At 39.3% G+C, this 20905-nt stretch overlaps 1 protein-coding gene across 1 annotated transcript in view; it reads left to right on the top strand.

Annotated features, from left to right (window-relative positions):
* Positions 1-61: 61 nt before the first annotated feature.
* Positions 62-20905, top strand: part of SLX4IP (SLX4 interacting protein) — a 182050-nt gene continuing 161206 nt past the window's right edge. The window contains 2 exon segments of the mRNA XM_059406534.1: positions 62-239; positions 19009-19064. Coding sequence (XP_059262517.1) covers positions 19038-19064 — 27 coding nt within the window. The 5' untranslated portion in view covers positions 62-239; positions 19009-19037.

The following is a 20905-nucleotide window of genomic DNA, read 5'->3' as shown; positions in this document are numbered from 1 at the left end:
AGGGTGAGGCCGCTCAGATCATCTTGTGTTTGGGCGGCGGCGGCGTTTTTCCAACGCGCGGGGAAACTCTGGGAAAGGGGAAGTAAGGCCGAAGCTTGAATCCCCAAAGCAGCTGAAGGTGGGCTTGAGAGCCTGCTCCCTGTTTAGTCTGTTTCCTCAGCCAAGTACTCCTCCACCAGTGACCCTGGACAGTAACAAAACTAATAAAATCCCGAACCCAAACCCTGCCACCATCATAGGTAAGAACGTGGAACTCCTGATAACCTAAGTGTTCCTTCACTTGAACTATTTGCCCATCTCCTCCTCCTCCCACTCCCCGAGTTTTTTTTATTTTGATTTTTTAGCCTTTTCTGAATTCTTTTCCCTGTGCTTTCAACTTTTTTTCATTGTTTTCAAAGTGCTAAAGAGTTGTTAACCTAACGGTGCAGGAAACCTAGGCATAAAAGTGGAAAGTTTGGGTCTGGAGAATTTTTGGGGTTTTTTTTTTGAGGGGGGGGCCCGAGGAAATGGAGTAAACTGAATGGGCCAGCTGTTTGTATCAAACTGTGGCTGCCCACGACTATTTATAGAAAAACAGCCTCTTCTCAGACATTTCTAGGTTAGGACATGGGTATGGGTTGTGTTTGTATATACTGCCCGTTCACTCATTCATTGTGTTTATTGAGTAGCTAATGTATGCTAAGCCCTAAAGATTCTGCAGTCAACCAAACCAAACTGAAAAACAAAACAAGACAAAATTCCTTTCTTTCTTGGAGTTTGCATTCTGTCTGACCTCAAAAGCTACTAGGCTGGGGCAGGTGATATTATGTGGTTGTTAGCACTGTTGGAATATGACAAGTATCCCCCTGCTTCTTCCTCGATCTCCTCACCTTCCTTCCCCCCCCCCCCCCCCCGCACTAGGGAGAAACTGTATTGACACTTATTTTTTGGATCCTAGATGCCACCGTAGTTGTAGGCCAGGTGGCTAATTTTATGACCAATATTCAAGTTACTTAGAGTCTTGCTCTAAGTGTGGCCTATTGACAGCATCACCTGGGAGTTTCTTAGAGACTTTAGTCTCAGATCCCATCTTAAGATACAGTGAATCAGAATTTTCCTGGGGAGTGTACCTTAAAATTCATGGAGCATTAATTCAGGACATGAACTCAAGATACAGAATGCCTCTTTTCAACCTGTGTTTCTTGAACAGTTCACAGTATATTGTCGGTTTATTCCATGTTTTCCATGCAGTAGACGTATGACATATGACATGTTTTCCTGGCCTTTTGTCTTTTTTACATTTGTTTGTGTTTATTTATTTATTTATTTTTCTAGAGAGAGGGGTAGGGAGGGGAAGAAGAAGAGGGAGCCCCAAGTCAGTCTCCACTGCTATGAGTGGAGACTGACTTGGGGTCTTGAACTCTGGAGCCTGAGATTATGACCTGAACTGAAACCAAGAGTCTGACCCTTAACGGATTGAACCACCTGGCCACCCCTTTCTTGTGTTTTTTACCCACCAACTTGATGTCTAGATAACAATTTAGTCTTTTAAAACATTGAGAATTTATCAGTCTGGTATATTATTATGTAACTGTTGTCATGGCAACACCTGTGTGCATATTTTACTTTTAATTTATTACAAGTTGAATTCAAAAGCCTGCACATGTTCAACAGTGCAATACTGACTTGGAAAACCTTGGGCCATGCTTTACCGAAGTTTTTTGTGGCATCTTGCTCTCTTTCGTCTTCTTCTAATGAGAAATGTAATAATTTAAAAAAAGATTCCCGTCCAATATCTGCAGTTTTAGACCCTGTGATTGGAATTTACGAACAAGTAAGGTGTTTGAAAGAACAGCAAATTACTTTTATGTTTTTCACATGCTGTGTTTAGATTTTTTAAAAATTCCAGATGGATTTACTTAAAATTACTTAAAAATCAAGTAATTAAATAAATAAGTTAATAAAATCTTTTTTTTTTTTAAACGCTTCCCAGCTTCCCAGGAACCAGTCAACTTGCCATTTATTTGGGTAATTCTTGGAATATTTCATGCTTTTTCATTATATTCGTTATAGTGCTCTGTGATCAGTGATCACAGCAAGATTTCAGCTTGCTGAAAGCTCAGGTGATGGTTAACACTTTTCAGTAATAAGGTATTTTTAAATTAAGGTATATACATAGTTTTTTTCAACATGATGCTGGGCCACGTTTAATCGATAATCGTATAATTTAACATCACTTTTTTTAAGGAATATAAAACCTTATTGACCACTTTACAATAAAGTAAACAGTATACAGTTGGATAACATTCTGACTACAAAGTTACTGTTTTTCCCATTTTCTACTGAATCAGTAACTCAGTTATTGAGAAGACTGAGACTACATGTCAGGAATAAGTTGGGGTAGGGACGCCTGGGTGCCTCAGTTGGTTAAGCGTCTGCCTTTGGCTCAGGTCATGACCCTGCAGTCCTCAGATCAGGCCACATCAGGCTCCCTGCCCAGCTGAGGAGTCTGTTTCTCACTCTCTGCCTCTTTGCGGGCTCTGTTCTCTCTTTCAAGCAAATAAATAAAATCTTGGAAAAAAAAGAAAAAAAAGAGTAAGTTGGGATAAAGAAAAAACATACAGGTATACAGGTCAAGAATTCAGATTATTGAAGTCTGTCCACTCATTTATTCTAGCAGGTGCTAAATTGCCAGCATCTCTTCCGTTCTGATTATGGTTAGATTTTCACAAACACAGCCTTAGACATTCCATGAAACATGAGCTTTTAGGCAGTACAGGTCTCTGATAGACTGTGAGTTTGGGGTGTTAGACTCATGCTTTTGCAGATATATGTTTGCAGTTGTTGTTAGTCTCTGTTAGAAGCATCAGTAAATTTCAGGACTAATAGTTGTTAGCCTCATTTTGAATGAATATTTATGGTCATCACCTACTGTCGGGTATTGCTTATGGACTGGTCACAGGGATTTCAACTTTGTGAAAAGGAATGGTTCACTAGAAAGAACCTTTAAATGTCCATTTAAGTTTTGCTTACCTAATTAAAACACACCAGGACTTGTCTAGTTTTTGTCATTTGGGTGGGGAGGTCATTGGTGGTGATAAAATTTTCTTTCTTGGGATCTTGCAAATAAACTTGCATTTATATGACTGTAGATATGGATATGGCTTCTTATAAATTGTCCAGTTTAAATTGTCTACATAATATTTAAATTGTCCAATTAATTACAAAACTTGAAAGATTAGGGCTTCAGGAAAAATTTTGATTTAATTTTAAGTGATTTATTTCTTTAATTTTTTTGTTTTTACTTTTAAAGATTTTTTAAATTAGCACAGAGGGAGAGGGAACGGGAGAAACAGATCCCTGCTGATCAGGGAGTCTACTGCAGTGCTCAGTTCCAGGACCCTGGGATCATGACACTTAACTGAGGCACCCAGGTGCCCCTTAAGTGATTTATTTCTTGTTACCGAAAATGGTAGCATCCCAGAAACACAGGTTTATCCACGGTTACAAAATGTTTCCCATTCACCGCACATTGGTCCAGTACTTTGTCCACCACAAATTCAGGCTCTGCCTCTTCTATTTTTTTACTTTTTCCGCTCTGTTTCTTTCTCATTTTTTGCAACGTATTTTTTATTGGAGGCCATTTTCTTATTGTAGACTTGCTTAGCTATTATTCACCACCTCCAAGATGCTCCACGCCCCTGGTCTTAAACATCACTTTTATAGGCACTTGAGAACCAAAACATTCATGTGATTCACTTCCTTGTGATAATCCCTTTATTGTGGTGGTGTGGCATTGAACCAGGAGTATCACTATGGTATGTCTGGAATTGCCCTACAGTGAAGTGCACATATTTAAGGTTTATAGTTTGATGTGCTTGACATGGATATACTGGTAAAAACATCACCACAGTCAAGGTATATGCCCCAAAATGAACATACCCGTATTTCTCGAATTTCCTTCTGCTGTTTTATAATCCCTCTGGCCACTATCTTCCAGGCAACCACTCTTTTGCTCTCTGTCATGATGTATGTCACTATAGGTAAGTTTGCATTTCCTAGCTTATCTAAAGAAATGCTGTTTTTGGTGGGAGTTCTGAGAGTGTGGTTTCTTTTCATGATTGAGCATGTTCTTTGTTTCAAGTATCAATAGTCATTTTTTAAAAAAGATTTTATCTATTTATTTGACAGAGAGGGATCACAAGTAGGCAGAGAGGCAGGCAGAGAGAGAAGAGGAAGCAGGCTCCCTGCTGAGCAGAGACTGCAGTGCTCAATCCCAGGACCATGACCTGAGCTGAAGGCAGAGGCTTAACCCCCTGAGCCACGCAGGCACCCCAATATTCATTTTTTTTCTTTAATCACTAGGTAGTATTTTCTTGCTAGAGGTCCTGTAATTTGTTTATACATTCACCAGTAGAAGGACTTTGAAGTGGTTCTTATTTTCATAGTACTTCTTTTCACTTTGCTTTGTTTTCCAGCTTCTTTGAATTGGGGGAAAAAAAAGGCCAATTATTTGGTATCCATGCTTTCTGTGTATACTGAAACCGGGAGGTGGGAATGGTAAAATGGGTATGTCGTGGGATTTTTTTTTTTTTTTTTTTTTTTTATTTTTGCTTTTTTTAGTTTATGGATTAATTTTTTTTGAGTGAATCATGTTACGGCTTTTTAAAAATGCAAAATGTGGGGTGCCTGGGTGGCTCAGTGGGTTAATAAGCCTCTACCTTTGGCTCAGGTCATGATCTCAGGGTCCTGGGATCCAGTCCCAAATAGGGCTGTCTGCTCAGCAGGGAGCCTGCTCCCCCACCCCCCAACCCCACTTGTCTCTCTGCCTACTTGTGATCTCTGTCAAATAAATAAATAAAATCTTTGAAAAAAAAATGCAAAATGCATGCATTGACTCTTTAGTGGGCTGGAGCTCTTGATATGTACATTGTAAGCTGTGTTGAATCTTTAAAGCCTACTGTTTGTATATTACTTTCTGGAGATTGAAAACAATAATGGATGTACACTAAGAAACCTACCCATCAGGCAACAGAGTAGAGAATCTAAATGGAGAGTACTGCTCATTTAATATTGGTGTAAGTACATTTCTAAAGTCTTGGCTTCTGTTATAAAGAAGCAGTGCCTCCTGGTTATTATGGCATTGACGTTTTGTGCTTGAATATATTAGAGCTGGTAACTAAAATTGGATTTGACTTCTGTTAGTTATAGGATAATATGTAAAATATTGCTGTTAGAATATCTTAGATATTTAAGTGTCACTCTTGATTCTCTAGTTAGAAAAGTTTGGATTTTGGTTTTGCAATTAAAAAATTATTTTTAAATTTATGTATGGTAAAATTCATAGTTTTTGTTATACACTTTCATGAATTTTGACCAGTGCACTGAGTTTTGTAACCACAGTGTCAGTCAGAATGCAGGACTAGTTCATTATCTCCCCACCTCTCCCCCACTCCCTGCCAAAATTTCCTTCTGCTGCTCCATTAGTAGTAACTCTCTCCCATCCCCAGATTAGCAACCAAAGATCTGCAGTCCATCTCTATAGTTTTCATGTTGAAAGGATGAGATTTCAATAGAGTTATGTTGATGATTATCAAAGGTATTTTGTACTGTGAAGGTGTCTGGAAGATCCTTATCAGAGTATGGCTTGGGGCTTGCAGTTAAGAAGTGAGTTGATTAGGTGCTTGTTGTGCCTGCGGTGTTTGTAATGATTATGGTTAACGTAGACCAGGGAACTGATGTAGAAAAAGATGTTAGAGTTCAAAGCCAACGGCCAAGGAAGAATTCTTGAGACGTCTTCAGTGCAAAAAGGTGACTTTTTTATAGCGTGGAAACAGGACATGTGGGCAGGAAGAGCTGCACTTGGGTCATAAGAAGTGGCTCATTATAGACTTTCAAGTTGGGAGGGGCTTAGGGATGGTGTAAGCATTGCTGGTATTTGGAGGCAAGGTTTTCAGGATCCCGAGGGGGCTAGCTGCTGTTAGGAAAAGGTCATTTATTACTGTTTGGTAAAAACTCAGTCATGAGACCTTTCAGATCTGTATCGGTGGGCCATATGCTTGGAGGATGACTGCCAACAGGTATCTTGGGGGTAGAGATAAGGAAAGTTTCCAAAGGTATTTTTATATGTTAAAGGAGACTTACAGGGACGCCTGGGTGGCTCAGTTGGTTGGACGACTGCCTTCGGCTCAGGTCATGATCCCGGAGTTCCGGGATCGAGTCCCGCATCGGTCTCCCAGCTCCACGGGGAGTCTGCTTCTCTCTCTGACCTTCTCCTCGCTCATGTTCTCTCTCTCAAATAAATAAATAAAATCTTAAAAAAAAAAAAAAAAGGAGACTTACAGGGTCCTGGGGCTTGGGCTAAGATTGCCAAAGTGGCAACATTGAGGCAGTTGAATCTCTAGACGAATGTCACTTTGCCTGTTTCAAGGATTTGTCAATGTCTGTAAGTATAAGGAAACTTAATAATTGTTCTTCTGCCTTTGTTTCCCACATCACCACCACTGAGAAACTCTGCCAAGTGTTACCTGTCAGGTCTTATCTAGTTCTCACAGGAGCTCTAGATAGACACTCATTATTATCCCACTTCATAGATAAGAAAACAGGAGACTTAGAGGAATTGAATAACTTGTCTGAGATCACTTGAAGAGGCAGGATTTGAACACACGTCTGTTTTACTAGAACCTAAAGACTGTGCCTGCCCCCAAAAGCAGGTGCCTGTATCTGTTTCTGACTAAGTATTAAATAAAAATTAGACCTTGTCTACTAGTGAAGCATCCCATGCCAGGATCAGTGAAGATTTTTTGTGCACACAGCAGGAAGTGAGGGGCCCAGACCTTGGGCCAACTGGCTGGATAAAGGGTGTAGAGTGACTGAAAGGTAGTACCATTTCATAGAATTATTTTTGGTAGAGGATTTCAGTATTTGACCTACATTTAAAGACAAAAGGAAAGAAAGTCCTAATGTTTTTGTCACTTGCATTATTGTTATTGTTACTTGCATCACTTCCACTGTGGGAGCTTCCCTGTTTGTTTTTTGCCTTGTTTTGTTTTCCTTTTTTAGAAGCTGAGCATTCAAAATTATCATAAGAATAATAGGAAAAGCTGATTCTTCCTTACAATTACATTGCCGTCTTAAGCTTTATCTAATTTGTCAACAGCAAGATCTTTGTTAGTTTTCCTTGGTATTTTTGTTAAAGTTTGTGGCTACTTCCTTGATACTGATTTTTGGGTTTTGTGCGGTATTTTTGGTGATAAAATTAGATTGGGAGAGGTAATGAAATGATTTCTCATTCTTTGAATTATGGTTGTTCCTTTAGGAGTCCTAGGGTCTTTGTTTTCTGTTTCTGCTCCCATAGTTAGCAAACATTTTTAAGATGAAAAAGGGAAGTATAGTAACTTTCTTGATAAAATTCGAAATCCAGAGATTAGAAACCTGAAGTTAATTTCTAGCCTCCTTAATCTGGGGTAGTTGCTTTGCCTTATGACACAGTCCAGCAAATCTAAAAGGAAGACAAATGTGAACTTCAGAATGCCTTGGATTTTCCCACAGAATAATCTAGAAGGTCACTGACTTTCTTTATTAGCATTTATCTCTGCTCTGTATTTAAATGACAGGACAATCATGTGATAATGTTTAATCTACTTCCATTCCCTCCCCAAATTAATTTTCTTAAAGATCTTAGGATCTTTCTGTCTCTATGAAAGACATTAATGCACACATATTTTTGGTGGGGTCATACTCTATCAAAGTCTCCTCTTTGTGAAAAGAATGACTGTTTTCAGGCCAGAGAAAGTAGGCTCAAGAATGCAGAATAGAGGATGAGATGTAATTTGTAAGATTTATAATATACTTTAACTTCTCAGGATACTTATGTAAATTGTATATTTCAGATATTTGGAAAATTGATCTTTTTGGATATTGTCCTGAACTTCTTAAAATCAGGCAATAAACTAAAAAATTCTGCTGAACTTAGACTTCAGTTAGAAGCTCTGATAGCAAGACTTCTTTTTTCCCCCCACAGATTTTATTTATTTATTTGAGAGAGAGAGAACAAATTGAGGGTTGGCAAGGGAGAAGCAGGCTCTCCACTGAGCAGGGAGCCTGGCACAGGGCTTCTATCCTAGACTCTGGGATCATCACCTCTGAGCCAAAGGCAGATGCTTAACCAACTTAGCCATCCAGGTGCCCCTGATAAGCAATACTTAACGTTATGCTCTAAACCCCGGGGCACTGAACTTTAGGCCTAGGGAAGTAGTTTTTTAAGATGCGTGCGTGCGTGAGTGCGTGCGTGTGTGTGTGTGTTTATGATGACTAGTAAAGCAAGTCTAGAAAAATCTCAGGATGTTACCAGATTTAAAATTGAATGAATACAGAGGTTAAAAATACCTTTTCCATTCAAATGAATATTAGAATATCTGTATTTTAAAAACAAAATTACACAGTGAAAAACTCACATTTATGACCTACACTTTAACAATACCTCTGATCTGTTGCCCATTTTTAAGAGGAAACACTTTGATCTTTTGTTTACAAGTTTATGTGTATTATAACTCTTTCAACTTAGGCTGCGTGATACATTCAACTTAAGTGTTATTTATGTGTTGAAATATGTCCAGAGTGCTTTGACCTCTTTTTAAGAGAGCTTAATGTGGAATTTGAGATTTGGGGACAGTAAGAATTTATTAGATAAACAGGTATAAATCTAAAAGAAAAAAAAGTCTGTAGCCCCTTATTTTGAACCATCAACAGGCTCAAGTTAGCAAACTTTTTTTTTTTTTAAGATTTTATTTATTTATTTGACACAGAGAGAGTACAAGCAGAGGGAGTGACAGGGAGAGGGAGAAATGCAGACTCACTCTGCGCAGAGAGCATGACGTGGGGCTCAATCCTAGCGTGCTAGGATCATGACCTGAGCTGCAGGCAGATGCTTAACCGACTGAGCCACCCAGGCGTCCCCAAGTCAGCATATTTCTGATGCATACCTGTGCCATGCACCAGGTGTCAAAGAAGATGGACCTTGTCCTCAAGACACATATAGTCAGACAGAGGAGAGAGACTGAGGATGAGAGTTACTTGTAATTTACTGAGCTAAGATGATAGCAGTGGCAGTGTGAGGTGCCCATGTGGCCCAGAGCAGAGTTATTCAGTCTAGAGATTTATAGAGGTCTCCACAGAGCAGGTGGTGTCTGAGTTGGATTTCGGAAGATAGTTCCCTTGGGAGGAAGAGGACATTCTCTAGGACTGTCTGTATGGGTGATAGTGGGGAGAGTGGGAGCTTCATGTTCAAGGACATATGGTGGAGGTGGCTGTGTGGGGGTACTGAGGCCGTGGAGTTGCCTGAGTGGTGAGATGGAGGTGTGGGTGGAGGGCCTGAGAAGTTGGGAGATCCCAGTCAACAGTTCTGATTGGAGGACTCCTGCTCAGTTAGCTCCGGTGATGGCTTTGGGGATAGAGAAGTGCTCTGGTTGTGGGGACCTTCATGATAACTAGCTCTTTGGGGTCTGGGACTTTTGGCATCTCCAAGTAATGATTTTTCCTTCTCCTGGAAGGCAGATGGGTCCATCTTTGACTTTCATCTGTTTGGTCCCAGATGATGGCTGTGTGCCTGAAGTAAGAGAAGAGAGCAGAAGTGTGTGCTTTCCCCAGATTCCCTTGTAAATGGTCTCTCTGTATTTAGACTTCATGCTTCCCAGACTTTAAGAAAGAATAGTGAGAGACATACCCTCACCTTCCCAAAGGAGGTAAGAGTTATGATTGTTTACTGTGCAGTGCTTGTAAAGGCATAAATAATAGAAAGGATCAGGAAATTTCTTCCATCTCCACTCCCCATCACCTTGCCCGACCTGTAGACTTGGCTGGGAGACAGGGGCATCTTGTTCTGGGTACCGCCTTTGCCTATTTTTCTATTGGATTGTTTAATTTTGGAATGTCGTCCTTTGCTGGTTCTATGTCTTATAAATTTCTTCTCCCAGCTTGTCAACCCCCCCTCATTTCTTTATTGTGGATTTTGATGAATAGAAGTGTTAATTTTTATAAGCTTTTTATTTTGAAATAATTAGAGATTTATAGGAAGTTGGCGAAAAGGGGGGAATGTCCTGTGTACCCTTCACTCAGTTCCTCCCCAGTACTCATATCTTGCATGTTTGTAGAGCAACAATTAAAGCCAGAGAATTGACATTGGTACAATACACAGAGTTTATTACATTTAAGCAGTCTTACACGTATTTATTTAGTTCTGTGCCATTTTATCACATGTATTTATGTAACCATCATCAACCACAGTCAGGATACAGAACTCCACTACCATAGGCTCCTCCCTACCACCTGTTTATGTAAAGCCACATACCCCTCCCCCATTCCTAATCCATGGCAACCTTTAATCTGTTATTCACTTCTATTATTTTGTTATTTCAAGAATGTTAATAAATGGAATCGTACATTAAATAACCTTTTAAGATTGGCTTTTTTTTTTTCTCCAGGCAGCATAATTCCTTTGAGATCCATCCAACTTGTTACCTGTATCACCTGTTCATTCTTTTTTATTGCTGAGTAATACGCTATGGTATAGAGATACCGCCATCTGTTTAACCGTTCACCCCCTGAAGGACATCTGGGTTGTTTCCAGTTTGGGGCTATTATGAATAAAGTTTGCTGTGAACATTTGTATAAAGATTTTTATATGAGCCTAGTTCTCATTTCTCTCAGATAAACTCCCAGGAGTGAAGTTTTTGAGTCATATGGTAAGTGCATACTTAGTTTTATAATAAAACTGTCTCTCTTCCATTGTGGCTGTACCACTTTAATAGTCCCACAGGCAATGAGAAATACATTTTCCCCGCATCCTCATCAACATTTGGTGTTCCCCCTGTTTTCTATTTGTCATTCTGGTAGGTATGTAGTGATATCTCATTGAAGTTTTATTTGCATTTTTCTGATGGCTCACAGTGTTGAGCATCTTTTCATGTGCTTATTTATCATCTGTATATCCTCTTTGGTGAGATGTCTTTTCATATCTTTCACCCATTTTCTGACTGGATTGTATTTTTTTTTTTAATTGGTGAGTTTTGAGAGTTCTTTATATGTTCTAGTTCTAAGACTTTTGTTGGATATGTGAATTGCGGATTATTTTCATCCAGCCTGTAGGGAAGTTTTAATTTTAATATGGTCAGATCTACCATTCTTTTTTTTTAACCGTTTGCATTTTTTGTATCCAGTTGAAAAACTCCTCCTTTACCCTAAGTTCTTGAAAACATTTTCTAAGAGGTTCTGTTTTTGTTTTGTTTTTTTTACATTTTAGTTTTTAGTCCATCTGTAATCGATTTTTGTGTGTTGTGTGAAATAGTACTTCAGTTTCATCTTTTTCCAAATGGATAAACAGTTGTTCAGCCACAATTTATTGAATGAATAATCTCTTCATTTCCCACTGTGATCGGCAGTGCTGCTTCTGTCATCCATGCCCATAAGCATGGAGGTTTGTTTTCTAGTCTGTGTGGTCTGTCCCTTTAGACTGTTTACGCCTTTGCCAGTATATTATTTTATTTACTGTAGCACTGTAGTTTTGCTCTGTCTGGTAAATATCCTTTGTTTTTTTTTTTTTTCTTTTCTCTTCTCCTTTACAAGTATTTTAGGCCTCTTTGCTCTCAGATTCCCTGTTCAGGATTGTGCTTAAAATTGCATTAAGTTAGAAGAGCAACTTGAGGAAGTCTTCCACATTTCTTATTAAATTTATTTCTAGGGACACCTGGGTGACTCGGTTAAGTGTCTGCCTTCATTCAATTCAGGTCATGATCCCAGGGTCCTGGAATCGAATTCCGATCAGGTCCCTTGCCTAGCAGGAGGCCTCCTTTCTCCCTCTGCCTGTTGCTTCCCCTGCTTATGCACTCTCTCTCTCTCACAAATAAATAAGTTAAATTAAAAAAAGGTAAATTTATTCTAAGATATTTTATATTTGTCAATGCTAGTTTAAAAGATATTTTTAAATTGACATTTTCTGCCTTTTTCGGAGAAATTGCTTTTAATGGTTTGTCATGAAGAGCATGTTTGTTACATACTTTGCAGACAGCTTTTTATGATTAAGAAATTTTTTTTTAAGTTTGCTTTATAATATAGTAATCTCTACACCCGTGTGGGGCTTGAACTCATGACCCTGAGATCAAGAGTTGCATGTTCTTCTAACTAAACCAGCCAGGTGCCCCTATGATTAAGAAATTTCTTTTCTCAGATTTCTAATGTTCTTTTTTTTTTTTCCCTACCTCTATTAAAATGATCATGTGGGTTTTTTTCCTACTTTAATTTTTTAGTATGGTGATTTTTCTAGTGTTAAACCAACCTTGCACTCTTCTGATAAACCTTACTTGGTTCTCATCTATTGTTTAAATGTTGTTAGATTCAGATTGCTTCTTTTTGTTTAGGTTTCTTGCCTCTATGGTCATGTGTAGAATTGGCTGTGATTTCTTTTCCTGTACTGCCCTCATCTGGTTTTGCTCTCAGGACTTCATATAATGAGTTGTTGAGGGGGGCGGGCCGAGTTCCCTCTTCTCTTGTCTGTAGGGATTTGTAAAGTGGTATTATTTGTTCTTTGAACTGTTGGATTTTGGATCACAACGATTTAGCAATAGATAGACTTGAGAATCCATCTGTGTAACATCCTTGTCCTGCAGAGGCAGAAAGAATGAAATGCTGAGGCTCAAATCCAAAGGGCACAGTTCCATGACTCAGCCATTTCATCATTTCAGAAACCCTAAAGTTAAGGTAACAGCCATTTTATTACCTTCACACTGAAGTCCATGCAAATTCATGTAAGAGAGGCTAGGAAAATACCCATTAACCCAGGAAACTTGGTCCATTAGGTTTCTAGCCTTATCTAGTGAAGTTGTAGAACCTAGCGGGGAGAGAGGGAGCCTTGGAAGACAGGCACTCCGACAGCTTAAGGAAAGCCTAGGAAAGTGGGCAGAACCCTCACTGGCTCCACCATTGAGTAGCAGCTCAGAGGGCCTTTAATCTGTGTATTGCCCAGTGTGCTGATAGGGGATCACTTTCTTCTGAGTATCAAAGAAATATTCACCATGGGGTATTTTTTTATGAAAGTTGTAAAGATTCAATATACTTTTTGGAAAATTTCCCTAAAAACAGCAAAAATAAAATGGTCGGGTGTGTTAAATGACCCAGCTCCTATATCTGGAATATTTTTCTTTATCCAGCAGACATTTCTTGAGCACCCTCTAGTGTCAAGCAGTGCTCTGAGGGCTATTCACCTTTGAGAACCAGTTCCTACCAGGATGAATAAGAGGGCTTTTACTGTATTTGGGAGTTAGCAGACCATTTCAGTTCACCATTTAGCTCATTTCTAGTCCCTAATGATGTAACGAAGCAAAGGTAATATGTCTTCCTTTTCTAAAATGACCAGCAGATTTGCAGGCTCAAGGTCTATACAGTTGACTGTCCAGATATGTTTTTGGGCTTTATGTTGGTGGACTTTTTTGTTGTTGTTGTTTATGAAGATATGTGCCATGTCACCTAGCACAATGGTATGTTAAAGTCATTCAGACCACGTTTCCTCAAGTGTAGACTTCCTTCCTCTTTCATTAGCAGGAGAAAACCACCACTCATGTAGCTCTATTTAAAATCTTACTCTGTTGGGGGCGCCCCCGCATTGGGCTCTCTGCTCAGCGGGGGGCCTGCTTCCTCCTCTCTCTCTGCCTGCCTCTCTGCCTACTTGTGATCTCTGTCTGTCAAATAAATAAATAAAATCTTAAAAAAAAAATCTTACTCTGTTGGAATCTTGTGGCTTCGTGGTGGGAATCAAGGGGGCAGGGGTTGTTGAGGGAGGGAGGGTACACATACTTTGACAGTCCAGTTAACAATCGACCTTGGCAGTTCTGCAGTGGACAGATGGTCTTAGTTTGCTCTCAGCTGAGTTGACAAGATACTTTTCTCGCCCTTGACTCTCAGCTGTGAGACCCTGGCCTGATCTGACAAGTATACTCTCTAGGGGAATAGATGGCAGGACTGAGAGTAGATAGTTTGTGAGGTCTCTCTTAATCCTAAAGTTGTGACTTTTTGAACCTCCAAACATTGTGGAAACAAAAAAAATTATATACATTGAGAGGCAGAATGCCACATGATGTTAAACGATGGATTAAAAATAAGCAAAATGTAAAAATATCAAATAGGTGAAGGGAATTAAGAGAAAATACATAAGCAAAATGTACAATATAGTTCCCTTTCCCCATGTGGCCTATTTTTACATTAGTGGGCCATATTATATAAAAACATATACTATTTGGTCCTAGATTCCTACAGATCATATCTTTGAGATTGGGCTTTGATGCTACTTTTTGAAGAATCCAGTCCTTTAAAAAATGCAACTACTCTTGCTTTACTGATAAAAGTAAAAAGAAAAAAAAAATGAGTGCTTTAAGAATGAATATTGGAACCTTATTGTGAGTTGAAAAATGTAACCTTCACTGTAATATGGCCCATAATCTAATGGCAGATATGGTTTGAAAGCCTGGCTGCAGCCTCCCCTGTGGTCCACCTGTCCTTCAGGAAGGGAAGGACAGGTGGGAAAATGAGTGTGTAATTAAAAAATAATTTGATCACATGCTTCAGCTTGGTTGGGTACTTGCTGACAAAACTCTGTCCCCCTTATCTCTGTCAGCTGGAGCAATTAAGCACCCTCCAATGAGGGATCCCCTAAATTCTTGGCAAAAGTGATTCAAACCTAATTTAGTATATTTAGGGGGATCAGTTTTGTGTTTATCAGCTCTCAGATAGCGTAAACATCTACCTCAAGTTTTCAGGGCAGCTTTTATAAGTGTTGTTTTCAAACACATGTTCCTTATTCTCTAGGAACTTATTTTTTCCATTTACACCTATTTCTAAATGGGGTTACTTGGTGAATGTCCTCCAGAATTTTTCTAAATCATATGTACTGCATCATTCAGAGAATAGAAATGACTAATTGGAGTGATTTGGGGTTTGAATAAAGATGTTTTTGTCCATTAAAAAAAAAAAAAGAATCAGCGGTGCCTGGGTGGCTCAGTTGGTTAAGTGTCTGACTTTGGCTTGGGTCATGATCAAGCTCCGGGATGATCTGGGGTTGTGGGGCTTCGCACTCAGCAGGGAGTCTGCTTCTCCCTGTGCCCCTTCCTCCCACTTGTGCTTTCTCTGTCTCTCTCTCTCTCAATTAACTAAATAAAATCTTAAAAAAAAAAAAAAGTAGAATCAAAGGTTATCACATTTTGAAAAAAAAAAAAATCATCCGATTTTAAATCATTATCATTGCCTAAGTAGTTAATACTTATCAAGGGCCTGGTGTTTACAAAGGTTGTGTAGGGGGTTTTCATATATCATTTTATTTAATCCTTTTGATAATTTTGAATTAGGTATTACTATTGTTGTTTTTTAAATTAGTAATCTGGGACACATAAATAAGTGCTTTTCTTGTAATGAAACTAAGCACACTCCAACTGTACTGTCTGTTGTGGTAGCCACTGACCATGGGTGTCAAACACTTGACATGTGGCCAATCCAAATTAAGATGTGCTGGAAATAGAAAATATAGACCCGATATATTTGCTTTCAAAGAGTAAGGTAAAACACTAAGAATGTAAATATTGTTATAGTGATTACATGCTGAAATGGTAATGCGGTGGATTACCGCATTTTATTTAAATAAAAATATTTATTATTGAAATTATTTTATTAAATAAAATTAAATATTAAAATTGTTAAAATTAATTTCCTCCATTTCTGTTTACATTTTTGTTAACTGCAACTGCTAGAAAATTGAAAAGTACATCTGCAGCTTGCATTCTGTTTTTCTTTTGTACAGTGGTGCTCTAACATCTGTGCACACAGTTGAAATGGGCAAATAGTTCATGTACAAGGCTTGTGACTTGTGGCATCCTTTTCACTTCATTCTTTCCTCCAGAGCAGCTGTCTTCATCTTGCTCTTCATGTTGGTGCCAAGTTTAGCACTTAACTATTGGGTCCATATCACTAAATTGCTTGCTGCGTTTCTGCTTTATTATTACTATTGCTGTGGCGGTTGTTACTGTTTTATATTGATTGTAGGCTTTGCTTCTGAAACATCCCCCTTAGCATTCAAGGGAGCTCTTGCTCAGTTTAACCCCATACCCTTGCCATGCAGGTTGCACAGACACACATATTCTCCATCCTCGTAATATTGCTGTAAACATGACATTGCTTAGATCAAAATTTAGGGTTTGTTGTCATGACTACACATGCTTGCTGTGATTGAGCTATGTATGAAGTACTCTTTATTTTCTGCACAATTTTTGTTTATCCTGGGATCAGTAATTGCCTTGTTATTATTTGGTTGCCTAGCTTTCCGTGTTCCTGTTCTAATTCAATCTCAGATTCTCTACCAGTTGTCTAAAGTCAACTTTGCGTGCTTGCAGATACTTTTGGAGATGCATCTCTTGGAGACTCGGATACTGCTGTAGACCCCACTCATGGTTCTCTCCTGGTCTGGCCCATGATCTCATGCAGGGAGGGATCTGCTTTCACCAGATCCTAGGATTTCCTCTGCCTTTGCCGATCTTGGCCTTCCTGTTTCCTTTATCTTCCTCTTTCTTGGTTAATTTCCTCATTTTGGTGAAGTACATCTTTAGTTAAGCTTCCTGAGAAAGGATACATGGGATTTAAATTTTTTAAGACCTTGCATGTCTAAAATGTCCCCTCCCCTTCATGTTTAAATGTAATTGGAGGTTGGAAACAATTTTCTTTAGAATTTTGAAGATACTTCTCTATTGTCTTTTAGTCTCTGGAATTGCTTTGAGCCATTTGGAGCCAAACATTCACTCACCACCCCTTCCATCTACCTCCCACCCTCTTTTTAAAATTTTTTGTTTTTTTTTTAATCTCCAATGCCTGATGTTTTACTGTGTTATATGCCCTAATATGAGATGTTTCCATCCTAACTTTCGTGTGTGAGCCCTTCTATGCTGGTCCTTTAATTTTTAATTTATTCTCTCTTATTTTTCATCTTTTTTATTTTCGCTGAAGTTTCTGAATGACTTAACTGAACTCCAGAACTTGTTTTTTATTTCAGCTATCATTTTAATTTGTTGTTTTCTGAAAATTTCTTATTTTTTATAATAGTGTTTATTGCTTTATGGTTGCAATATCTCCTATCTCCCTGATAACAATGGTAGTTTCTTAAAAAATGGTTTCCTTCTCCCTGCACAGTTTTGGTTTGGGCCAAGTAGTTTCTTTGCTGTTCGTTTTATAGAGTTGCTGTTTGATAGAGTCTTTCCTTAGATGGCAGGTGATTCCTGGTTGTTCACTTGTATTTGAGAGTTGGGTATTAAAAAGATGGAAGACAGTTCTCCATGCAGATGTGAGGCTTGTGGGTGTTTGCTTCCCTTTAGAGCCATCCATTGAGGCTGTTTCTTGGGGAATCTCTGATGTCAGAGATCCTACCTTTTGGGTTAGTCCAATCCCTGAATAGCTTTAGTCTCCTATTTGGAGAGGCTAAGCAGGAGAGAGGGGTGTATTAGACAAGGTTTTCCAGAGACCCAGAACCAATGGAAGGTATATATAATTATTACAGGAATTGGCTCATGAAATTACAGAGATTGAGAAGTCCCATAATCCACTGTCTGCCCGCTGGGGAACATGGAAAGCCCGTGTGTAATTCATTCTCAGTCCAAAGACCTCCTTAGGTCTGAGGGCAGGAGAGGGCAGGAGAATATGGGTGTCCCAATTCAAACAAAGACTTTGAATTCACCCTTCCTGTACCTTTTGTTCCATTTGGGCCCTGAGTGGATTGCATTGTAACCACCTGCACTGGGAGGGCCATTGGCTTTACTGAAATGCAGCAATTCAAATGCTGATTTCTTAACCCTCACAGAAATACCCAGAAGAAATGTTTTATTAGTTTTCTGGGCATCCCCTTAGCTCTGATAAGTCAACCCATAATATTAACCATCGTAAGGGACATGTGGGTTGGGGAAGATATCAATTTGTAAATGTTTCCTTAATTTTCCCTTATTACAGTAGGGTTTGCCATACTTTATACTGTGCCCAGTGTTTTCCAGAACAGAACCTCTGTCTTAATCTCTCCAAAAAATAATTCCCCACATTTCTGCAAGGGTGAAAGAGAGCAGTTGGTCTGGCTGAGCATATTAAAAGGGAGTAGACTCTTGAATGATAGAGGTTTGGATTGTGTGGGGTCTACTTATACATGGACTTTTTTTCAATAAATACAATACTGTACTGGGCGCCTGCGTGGCTCAGTTAAGCATCTGCCTTCAGCTCAGGTCACGATCCCAGGATCCTGGGATCAAGCCTTGCATTAGGCTCCTTGCTCAGCGGGAAGCCTGCTTCTCCCTCTTGCTCTGCCTGCTAGCTCCCCTTACCTGTGCTCTCTCTCTCTCTCTCTCTCAAATAAATAAAATATTAAAAAAAAACAACCCACAATAAGGTACTATAAATGTATTAACTCTTATGATTTTTTGGTGGCAAAGGCAGAGGGAGAGTGAGAATCTTAGGCAGGCTCCATGCCCAGCGTGGAGCCCAAGGCAGGGCTTAGTCTCACAATCCTGATGTCATGACCTGAGCCACAGCCAAGAGTCTGACACTTAACCGACTTAGCCAACCAGGTGCCCCAGTGGTCTACTCCCTTTAAATATCTGATAGAATTTATCTGAGCCTGTGCTTTCCTTTGTTGGTGGGTTTTCAGTTGCTAATTCAATATTTATCTATATATTTCAATAATGTATATATATAAAAAGTAGGCTCCACTCCCATGCAGCCCAGTGTGGGGCTTGAACCCATGACCCAGAGATCAAGACCTGAGCTGAGATCAAGAGTCAGATGCTTTGTTGACTGAGCCATCCAGAGCCCCCGATAACAATATATTTTTAAGACTAGTTTTAAGTAAGTCTACATCTTGCAACTACTTACTGTTACTTGGCTATTCAGCCAAACTTTCTCCTATCTATTACCCAAATAGAGGTTTTGATATACCTACTTATAAACTTTTTTCTTCTATTAAAGGTCCGTAATTACTCTGGAATCAATAAGCCATGGAGTCAAAGAAATTTGCCATTAAAGTAAGTAGTGCTTAATAGTCTTTAAAATGGTTAATCATCTTCTAATATAATTGAGTTCTGTGTTCACTGACAGTTGAAGCTCTGAACTTGCTTTCTACTCTTTAATATCTTTACTGAAAAGTTGAAGTAGGTTATTGAAGATTTGTATATTAAGAGTTGGGGGGGAAATAGTTCATATGGTTATGGGGGTTTCTTGCCTCAAGTCTTCTGTAAAATGCCTTTGGGTCATAGCTTGGTCCTTAATGTTAAAAACTGTCATTCTCATATGTATGTCTGGGACATGATTTTGGATGATGACAAAGCAGATAGAAATGAAGTTAGGCAGTGAATGCTGCAGGTGGGTGAATGCCAGGAGAGAGGTCTCTTGCCTCGCTGCCCTCTTTTATTTTCTTTTTGTAAGCATCTCTCCTCTGTCCCTTGGTGGCTGGGGCTGAGACCTCCATTGTGGGGAGATGGGAGAACTATGTGTGAAGGGTATGGGAAAGGAGAGGGGAAGAATTGATAAATAGTGACTATGAGGCGCCTAAGATGCCTTCACCTACGCTGGGTGCTGAGGACATTTTTTCTGTGCTAGTGTTATATTAAGTACATTTACAACATCGAAACAGACATATTACCATAGTTAACCAGATCAGATACTACTTAGTATTGTAGTTATATCTTAGTTTTACTGAGTCCTGGCTTATTAGACATACACCGTATTAATAAATTTCATTGCTTATCCATGTGTTCTGTAGTATTTCTTTTTATGAGAGGTTATAAGTGGTGAAATTTCATCATTTCTTTCTAAAAAAATATATTTTTGTCTTAAATCTGGAAGGTTGGTTATAGAAATCTAGGTTGAGCATTATTTTTCCTTGGCATTTGGAAGATGCTTTTCCATTGTTTTCTGGAATCTCTTACAGCAACTGAGAAACTTTGTAGTTACCGACTGTTGTTTAAAACCACCTTTAAAATTTAGTAGCTTAGCGGTGCCTGGGTTGCTCAGTGGGTTAAGCTGCTGCCTTCAGCTCAGGTCAGGATCTCAGGGTCCTGGGATCGAGTCCCGCATCGGGCTCCCTGCTCAGCAGGGAGCCTGCTTCCCTTCCTCTCTCTGCCTGCCTCTCCGTCTACTTGTGATTTCTCTCTGTCAAATAAATAAATAAAATCTTTAAAAAAAAAAATTTAGTAGCTTAAAACATAAGCCATTTTATTCTCTCTTGTGATTGTGTAGGTTGCCTGGGATCATTTGGGTCATTTCTGTCTTTGATGGTGGTCGGGGCTGCAATTATCTGGGAGCCCAGTTCAGTGGAAATGTCAAAGATGACATGCTTGCATGGCTGTCACTTCACACTGGCCGTGGCTGGGGACCTCACCAGGGGCTGTTACTGTTGCCTGTCAGTTCTCATGCACATGGCTGATTTGTCTGGCTTGGGCTTCTCCTAGCATGGTGGCTGAGTTTGAGGGATGGTGTCCCCGGACAAGAGTTGCTACAGGAAAGAAGATAACTTGCCAGTTCTTTGAAGGCTTGGGCTCAGAAGTCTCACTTGGCACTCATACTACATTCTGTTGGTTAGAGCACTCAAAGGTCCCAGCCCAGGGGAAGCTGCAGCTTTTGATGTAAGAAGCAGCCATGTGCCCACAGGGAAGCAAAGATTGTGAGGGCACATCTGTGGAGACTAGTAACCACAGAAGTTTCTCTCCTGCCTCACTGTGATTTCTTTCTTGGTTATCTTGGTTATCGGCTTTTTTCCTTCTAGCTGCTCTTAAAATTTTGTTTTTGGCTTTGATGTTTTACAATTTGATTATGAAGCCTCAAGCCATAGACTTTATTTATCTGGCTTGGGATGCATGTGCATCTT

Source organism: Mustela nigripes, chromosome 7, assembly GCF_022355385.1.
Source record: "Mustela nigripes isolate SB6536 chromosome 7, MUSNIG.SB6536, whole genome shotgun sequence".
NCBI lineage: Eukaryota > Metazoa > Chordata > Mammalia > Carnivora > Mustelidae > Mustela > Mustela nigripes.
Note: the sequence above shows the minus strand (reverse complement) of the source record. Positions and strands in the feature narration are given on the sequence as shown.